This window comes from Castanea sativa, chromosome 11 (genome assembly GCF_040712315.1).
Source record: "Castanea sativa cultivar Marrone di Chiusa Pesio chromosome 11, ASM4071231v1".
Taxonomy (NCBI): domain Eukaryota; kingdom Viridiplantae; phylum Streptophyta; class Magnoliopsida; order Fagales; family Fagaceae; genus Castanea; species Castanea sativa.
In genome coordinates, this window is record NC_134023.1 from 70,556,631 (window position 1) to 70,565,722 (window position 9,092).

At 32.0% G+C, this 9,092-nt stretch overlaps 1 protein-coding gene across 1 annotated transcript; it reads right to left on the bottom strand.

The window, feature by feature from the left end:
* Nucleotides 1-271: 271 nt before the first annotated feature.
* Nucleotides 272-7,705, bottom strand: LOC142617629 (fatty acyl-CoA reductase 2, chloroplastic-like). The gene is made up of 10 exons (XM_075790576.1): nt 7,163-7,705; nt 5,583-5,686; nt 5,207-5,406; nt 4,970-5,070; nt 4,686-4,896; nt 4,347-4,508; nt 3,038-3,119; nt 2,543-2,940; nt 1,499-1,628; nt 272-484 (listed from the first exon to the last, which is right to left on the bottom strand). The coding sequence occupies exons 1-10, from the start codon at nt 7,677-7,679 to the stop codon at nt 446-448; spliced, it is 1,944 nt and encodes a 647-aa protein (XP_075646691.1). The 5' UTR covers nt 7,680-7,705; the 3' UTR covers nt 272-445.
* Between the last annotated feature and the right edge of the window lie 1,387 nt (nt 7,706-9,092).

Sequence of the window (9,092 nt, forward strand, 5' to 3'; positions counted from 1 at the left end):
TTCTTTACAAAATTTTCAGTATATACAAATGCTCTTTTTTTGGGGTGGTTGTTTAACGGATTGGAGGAATTGGGAATAGGGAGAAAATTTTTGGTAAGCTTATGCCATGATTTAGATCAATTTGATAAAAGATACAATATCAAATGTAACTCATAAGTCATATGGGCCTAAGGCTAGCAAGGTGTTGGCGAAGTACAAATTAAGCATTATATTGTACATATGTGAGTGACTAAATTGAAAAATCTTTACACCTCAAGTACTCTTTCATCTAATGCATATAGTACAATTTTAAAATAAGCACGAGAAATTATTCCAATATACGTTACATAGTCCTCTCCGGACATTATTCAAGTGGTAATATATATAAACATGAAGACACAGATATGATATAGAAAAGGGCTCAACTCAACTCCTCTGTCTCTCTCTCTCTCTCTGATACAGTTCTTTATTCATTGATCACTAGTCTTTCCTTCATGACATGCCTTCTTAGAGCATCCACATCAGTGTATCTAAAATCATGTATAATACAAATTTTTTTCAATTTTACACATTTTGAGCTACATCAGTGTATCTAAAACTGGGTAAAAATGTGGAAACTCATCCACGAGCTACAGTACCGTGTAAATATACACGGTTACTGTAGCTCGGCTAAACAATATTTTATCATTTTCCCTTCGCTCCTTTTTTTCTCTCTCTGATCCGTTCTCAACAGACTCCATAATTTTCTCAACACAGAATACAGAGATATACTTTGCTCAAAAAAAAAAAAAACACAGACATACACAAACAACCACAGATCGGTGCTTGACTTGTAGATCGGTGCTTGACTGGTCGGAGCTCGTGGGTCTTGCCGTGGATCGGAGCTGGCGGACGCTGGATCGGAGCTCGGATCGGCGATCGGAGCGCTGGATCGGAGCTCGCGATCGCGCTCGGAGCGCTGGATCGGAGCTCCGATCGCGCTCCGAGCGCTGGATCGGAGCTCGGATCGCGCTCCGAGCGCTGGATCGGAGCTCGGATCGCGCTCCGAGCGCTGGATGGAGCTCACGATCGCGCTCGAAGCGCTGGATCGGAGCTCCGATCGCGCTCGGACCGCTGGATCGGAGCTCGCGATCGCGCTCCGAGCGCTGGATCGGAGCTCCGATCGCGCTCGGACCGCTGGATCGGAGCTCGGATCGAGCTTTGATCTGGGTAGAGAGAGAGTGAGAGAGATGATCTGGGTAGAGAGAGTGAGAAATGAAGAGAAGAAATGAAGAGAAGGAGAGAGACAGAGAGAGAGAGAGAAATTAATCAGAACGGAAGAAAAGAAGAAATGAAATAAAGACGCGCGTGGGTTAGTTGAGGAAATTAATAAAAAAAGTGAAAAAATTATTATTTAATTAATAGAGGGAGTAGGATAGATGAACTGATGTGGGTAATTTGTAAAAGTGAATGTGTAAAATTTTAAAAGGAGTTTTTTGTGTAAAATAGAGGAAATTTTTACATGGACTGATGTGTTTGCTCTTACACCTGGAATATGAATGTCAACAATGTAATGCTCCCAATTTATGCTTCGTACATTGAATTCGAAATTCCTCATCTCTTCCAAGGACATGTCTTCCATCAATTTCTGGGTATTACGGATGTCAAATCTGGCAGCAAATCATACAAGATCGTAGCTTAACAAATTATTAGCAAGTAACTGGAGAAATGCAATAATGTTATCATCTAAGAAGAGTGAAATAAGCTAAATGATTTTTTAGCAAACACAAAAAGTGATGTATAGTACTCATCGTACGTGAGTTTGGAAGATGATATTTGTTTGATAGTTATAAATAAGTTTTATTTGCACGAATTTAGAAATAAGGAAAAAAATATTTTTGAAAATGAAACTTCAAAATTACGAGGATGATGTAGTTTGACATCATTATTCAGTACTTCTTCTTTTTTTGATAGGACATTAATCAGTACTTCAAATATATATAATTGTGCCAATAGTTAGTAAGTACGTACTAGAAATCAACATATATATATAACTAAACAATTTGTTTATAGAATGATTATAATTATACTTATTCTTTTAATTTCTATTGCATATATGGAACAAACATTTTCAATCATGAATATTATCAAAACTAGGTTTTGCAACAAATTGAAATATGATATTCTAAAAGACTTTTTGATTTTGTACATCAAAATGGAAAATTTAGCACAAAATTAATCACAAATAATTTTCAGAATCTAAAAATATATCTAGTTTTAATTTGATATATGCTAGATTATTGAATGGAAATGCATGAAGATAATTTATTTATGTCCTTTTTTTAATTAAAATTTTTTTAATACTGAATAAATATTTTTAGATAATTTATCTAAAAATTTTTTTTTTTTTGAATTTTAGTATTTTCTTACTTAGTCCTAACATACTACCTTGCTTAGTTCAACTGAGGAATTCATTTTTATTATGGTTTCTTTTCCCAGCTAGTTTCAAAGGTCTGATTTTCAGATGCTGAAATAATGAAACACAGAGAATTGTGTGTGATGATTTCAAAGTTAGAAATACTACCGTGCCCTAAAGAACGCATATGGCTTATATAACTTCGCCATGTGAACAATAAGCTCCGCTCTATTTTTGCATTTCATTTCCAGCTTGCTTTTTAAGATAGAGTCTGAAATTTTTGCATCCATTAGCCCAATTCCTTGAGCTATCTCATCCGATATGTAAGAGGAAAAATTGTCCATTGAGCTAAAAAACTTGAATTCAGTGACCCTTATGTTCTTCCCTTGTGAGTCCATCAACGGAAAACTAGTGAAGTGATCGCAACAAAACTTGAATACATCTTCATACGCAATGGGGTTTACAGTAGATGACCCAATATTGTAGACATTTAAACCTGGTTTCGCAGCAATCCCATGCTTTGCTATGGCTGCTATGGATGCATTGACGACCATGTCCACAGGAACCTATAATCATGCATGCTTTCAACTCATAGTGTAAAAATTAAGAAAAGTTTGGTACGTCAAATGAATATTGAGAGGAAGTGAATATGTAGCTATGTACCACATCTACGATTGCTTTTGGATCTGCAGCAAATCCTGAGAGTTGGCCTTTACCATAAGATATAATCACTGGATCTAGCATTCTGATTTGTTCACATAAAAAAAAAAAAAAGATGAAACATATAATTATAAATTCTACTGATAAAAGGCTTTTCACATGCAGGATAAAAAAAATCATGATTACCTCCATAAAATGTGTATATATTTATATAAGAAGAAACTCCTCTTTGGATTGAATTTTTATATAGTTCAGAAATACTCTTAAATCTTATGTTTTAATAAGGAAAAAACTTAAGAACAACCCTATAAAAAATACATTTTTAACTCCATTTAAAATGCCTACAAAATATGAAACTCTCCTATTAATCCATGTCATCAATACAAACTTATCAAAGTTTTCTCAAAAAATAATATAAAAAAAAAACTTATCCAAAATTTTTATAAAAAAGCAAAGCCTCATCACATGTGCAAATTCTGTGTGATGAGGTTAGTGTGTATATATACACATGCACGCGCACGTGCACACACACATACACACACACACACACACACACACATATATATATATATAAACACATACACACATGCACACACAAGATTGGATTCAAGTTACTCATAAACTTTATTTTTTGAAAAGAATATATTACCCTACTTGATAACTCTATTTAATATGTTTTTGGAAAATCCACAATTAAATTATATTATCACCTTATATCAAGATAATTAATAACTAGAGATCAAAAATTATTTATCTCATCTATAAATTAATGTTTAACTTTTAGGTACTCTTAATTTTAAAGTTATATTTGAACATGAGTTTAAGGATTAAATACATCTACTTAACACAAAATTTATAGTCTTTAAAAAGCACAAAAAACATATATGCAATTCAATAATATGATTTTCAAGTATTAATCTAATAAAGAATTTCTTCTAGAAAAAATTTTGATAATTTTTTTTTTGTGGCATATAACAAGTGTAACTTGATCTAACCTTATATATATAAAAGATTTTACTAACATATGCCTTAAGGGCACACAATAGCATATTATTTTTGAAAAAAAATTTATTGAAAATTGAAAAAATTTTGACAGTTTTTTCAATTCTCAATAAAACGGATTTTTTAATGTATGTCCTAACTGGACCCATATATATATAAGGGCATACATTAACTGAACCAATATATATATATATATATATATATATATATATATATGTATGTATGTATGTATGTATGTATGTATGTATGTATGTATGTATGTATGTATACACACACCCACACACACAAATTAAAGGTTAAAAAAGGGCACCTATTTCCTTGTATCCATCCAGGAAAAGGATCTTTATAGGTACTCTCAATGATGGTAGGGCGGATGATGACTATTGGAATATCTCCTCTCATGCTATCTATTAGCATCTCTCCCATGGCCTTAGTGAACACGTATGTGTTTTCCCATCCGAATAATTTTGCCCTGTTACAAATCTACTATATTAGGATTAAAATAGCTTGAGCAATGAAAACCTAAGCTTAATTAAAATGGTGTCAAAAAATCATTGAAAAAGAGAGAGTGCTGATTTTCTTGGGTATTGGTTTTGATTGATTACTGTTTCATCTCTAATTGAGCATTAAATTAAGCTCAGTTCATCACCTTTCCAAACCCAATTCTTTCAACTTTTGAGTAACTTCATTTTCATGCACACAAAACTTCAAATTTGAAGCCAACTCTATTTCAGCTATAATATCCAGCACTGGGATAGATACTGGTGGGGTTTCTGAGGTGACACTTTCCCCTACTATTGTCTGTCCCATGTGGAAAGGTTTCTCCATAATTAATCCTTGTCTCTCCCCATTGACATATGCTGTGTAACAAAGTAACAGTTTAAAAAAAATGATAATATAGATATTAAGCTTTATAACAACTTATTTGCTTACCGGTTGATACATGCAAGAAAAGGCCAAGTTTCTTGCACTTCTTTGCAAAACCTAAGAGCCGAGAAGGTCCTCTTGTGTTTGTGTCGAGAGCAACATCATACCTATATATATATACACGGATAATATTTAAGATTCATTTTCAAACCAAGGATACAAAAAAAGAAAAAGAAAAAAAAAAGGGTTAAAACAACCTTGTTTTAAATATATGCATATTAAAACTAAAAAAAATAGAGAAACCTTTCATCAAAATTTGTATTGCCAGCTGAATTTATGATCACATCAACTTCTTTTGCGATTTCATTAGTTGTATCAGGATCCATCCCCAGATTGGGCTCACAAACATTCCCAGCTACTGGGACAAGCTTCGTCATCATGAAAGCCTTAAAGGATTCCCCATACATTTGTTCCAAGCACTTGAAAATTTCCGAGTCTAAAATCTAATAACAATAATTAAATCTCTGAGACTATGAACGTAGATTCAGAAGTTCTTTATGCTTAAAATACAAAGAAACAAAAAAGTAACATGCATCTTTATATAGCTTTATTATTCATTCTGTTTACTATGAACCCACACAACAAAAAACAAAAAGAAAATCTTTATATAATAACATACTTCAGTTTTCAGTCTGTGGATGGCAGCTTCTTTGTCCTTTGCCTTAATCAAGAGAAAGATTTTCCCCAAATCTGGTATTGTACGTAACATCTTCTCCATAAAAGCTGTACCATTGAATATATATTCCCAAATTACTATGTTAGATAAACTAACAAGATCTATTGTTGTATCATATGAAATTCACTTATTCATAGTAATCAAGATAAGTAGAATAAAATGACCGTGGGCGCAATTTACGAGTTCAACAATCTAGGTATCCTAACTTATTGCCAGGAGTCAGTCAAAATTTCCTTGAGGAGCTGAAGAATAAAATGATTGTGGCGCAAAAAAAAAACAAAAAAAAAAAAAAATTGCATGCTGTCCTTACTCCCCTACCTTGATTAGAATTGAAAGTTAATGCGTAGAACTATTATTATTGTTATTATTATCTAGGAACATTTCTAATTCTACTTATTTTTTAGATGATAAATTACTAATTAAGTTTTTATATTTGGATTTTATTAACACGTCTCTTTTACAATTGGAAAAATTAAATCCCCTTAATATGTTTATGACACAATCAATATCTTAAGTAGAATTTTAATAAATTTCATTTATTAAAAATATTATTGTAACTTCACTTAATAATATGATTTTCTGTTATGGGTGACTTATTTACAAAAACCAAAGCTTCAAGTTCTTAGGGAAATTGATTGTCAATGGTTAATTAACACACGCTCAGAACATTTTTTTTTTTGTTAATGCATTTTGATCACACGTCACCACCAATTTAGGTATTTTAACTCAGTTTCCAGGCTTGAGGGTTTGAGAAGAAACCAAATAAATAAATAAAAATATATTGTAACTAAGCATAATTAAGGCTAACCCTAATCTATAAATATACCTTACCAGGGTTCTTTGTAATCAATACTTCATCATAAATATTATTAATAATCCTAATTGTAATTTCATTAGTGCTTTTTTTTAGATATAGTGTATAAGTAGCTTAGATTAGTTTCTATTAAATCTACATATTTTTTAAACAATATATTTTTAAGTGTTAAAAATATTAAGTTTATTATATGATTATAAGTAATGACCTAAGAGGTTACCCAATATATTGTAATGGGGTTCTTTGTAATCAATATTTTGTGTCTGTTTGAAATCTGCTAACTTTGTTGAAATTGAAAAAATTTTATTGAAAATACAGTAGATAAAGTTAGTTGAAATAGTATAGTAAGACTTATGAATAATACCAAAAAATAAGTTAGCAAAAATAATTTTTGTCAAACGGACACTTCATCATAGTAAAAAAACAACTTCTCAAAGTTTTCTCTACAAACATAAGTCATAGGCCAAATCACGTAATCCTCATATTCTCCTCTTTTTACAATATTTTCTTATACTATTCTCAGTCTTTTATTAAGGAAAAAAAAACTATTGAAAGCAATCTGTTTTTGGAGAACACTAAAATATGGTTTATATTTATATTTTTATCTTCAATTTAAGAAAAACAAAACTATTGAAAATATGGTTCTAAAAAAGCGACAAACAGGCCTTATGTTTTAAAGAAATATGAAAATGCAAAAGAAAGTAAATACCTTTGCCTAGAAACCCAGTTGCACCTGTGATAAGATAGTTCTTGCCCCGAAGATAACTAACAATGCCAATACCATCAGATGGTTTCAGAAGAGGCATGATAGCATTGGTGGTAGACGTGGTTTTTATACCATTGTCAACCACCCTATCTGTGAATGTTACCACATCCTGAGGGTTTTTGTGGGACAGTGTCAGAGCTGAAGAGAGACTGCTATGGCCCCCTTCTGCGTTTTCTTTGTTTTGGCAACTGATAATTTTATTAGTTCTCCGAGAAGTTTTGGAACTATAGCAGTTATAGTAGCAATGGTGGTTGTTTTTTGTAGCGAGAACAGGGGTTGTGCAGCAAACCACGTTAAAAGTTCTTCCAGAAGTTCTGGTACTATTGTAGTGATCATAGCAGCAATGATAGTTGTTTGTGGTAGTGAGGACAGGGATTGCATGAGTGCTGGTGAGAGATCGAGAATAGGATCTATAATAAGGCACAGATGCCGTGGACATGAAACTTTGGAAAATACTCATTGTAATTTCAAAAGGCTACCTGAGCAAGTTATCTAATTTAGATATGCATATACTGCTCTATACAATGGAGAAGCTAGGTGCCTTTTATATACATAATTACATGTTTTATACACACCATAATTACATGTTTGTAAATGGGTGCCTCTTTATATACATAATTACATGTTTGGTATAATAATTTATATACAAATTCATATTCCACTTGATGTTACATGTTCCCTACATATAACATCTTCCGTACAGATGTTGTTAGAAGTAGGGACAGTTAATTAATAATAGCCTTCTTTATGGTTAATAGATATCGATCATCGGATTGGACCAAAATTTATCACACCAATAAACTAAACAACCACCATATATACAATAAATAATCACAACAATTTACATGGATTTGACAAGATACATTCAGACGGAAATGAAAAGAAAAATCCACTACAAAATTAATGAGCTAAGAATAATATCAGAAGTATTTTCATTGGCAAAATTGGGAGGTTCTTTGTCAGCTTAAATCAGAAGGTGGGTTAGGTTTCAAGAGCTTGGAAAAATTTATCGATGCAATGTTGACAAAACAAGTGTGGAGACTATTGATCATATTTTGCAACTTGTAACTTTTTGCCTTTATTAGATAGACAATTTTTTTTTCTTATATATAATTTGGTCCTTGAAAAAGTTTATATAGTATAAAGGTTGATTTTCTTGGATCTTGGCTTCAATTGATTAATGTTTCATTTCTAACTGAACATTAAAGCAAAGTTTTTTACCTTTGCAGGCCTAATTCTCTCATCTTTTGAGAAAATTCATTTTCATATATGCACAAATAACTTCAAATCTAAAGCCAACTCTGCTTTAGCCATAGTTGTCAAAATCGCGATTTAGATCTTAGGATTACACGATTTTACAATCCCACATCACCAAAATATTTAGGATCGCACAAGAATCGTAAAAATTGTAGGATCCCATATAGGATCGCGTAGGATTGTATAAGATCGTATGGGATCCTACCGATTAGTTTTTTTTTTTTTTTTTTTTTTAAGTTCATCTTTATAAGTTGTAATTTGTAGAGTCCGTTTGGATAGAACTTATTGCTGAAAACTGAAAATTGAAAACTGAAAACACTGTAGCAAAATAATTTTTTAATGTGTAAAAAAATACTGTTCACTCTTTTTTTTACTGTTTTTATGCCTTGGTGCACTGTTCATGTCCCATGAACAGTGCACCAAGCGCTGTTCTTTAAAAAAAAAAAAAAAAAAAACGCAAACGCAGAAGGGAAAACGGGGATCCAAACGGGCAAGTAATCTCAAAACTAAGACATTGTACTTCATAAATGTATCAACTAAGTGGAGGGACTCATATGGAGATGACTTTCTTGAATTGAAAATTTTTGCTATAAGAATATTGAGCTTAACATATAGC

Bases quoted from the DNA above. Each gene is read 5' to 3' on its own strand.
- LOC142617629 (XM_075790576.1), bottom strand. From the start codon at position 7,679: ATGAGTATTTTCCAAAGTTTCATGTCCACGGCATCTGTGCCTTATTAT. The intron at 1,629-2,542 runs GTAGTATTTCTA...ATTTGCTGCCAG, and splicing joins TATGCGTTCTTTAGGGCACG to ATTTGACATCCGTAATACCC. The intron at 485-1,498 runs GCAAACACATCA...GATGCTCTAAGA, and splicing joins TTCATATTCCAGGTGTAAGA to AGGCATGTCATGAAGGAAAG.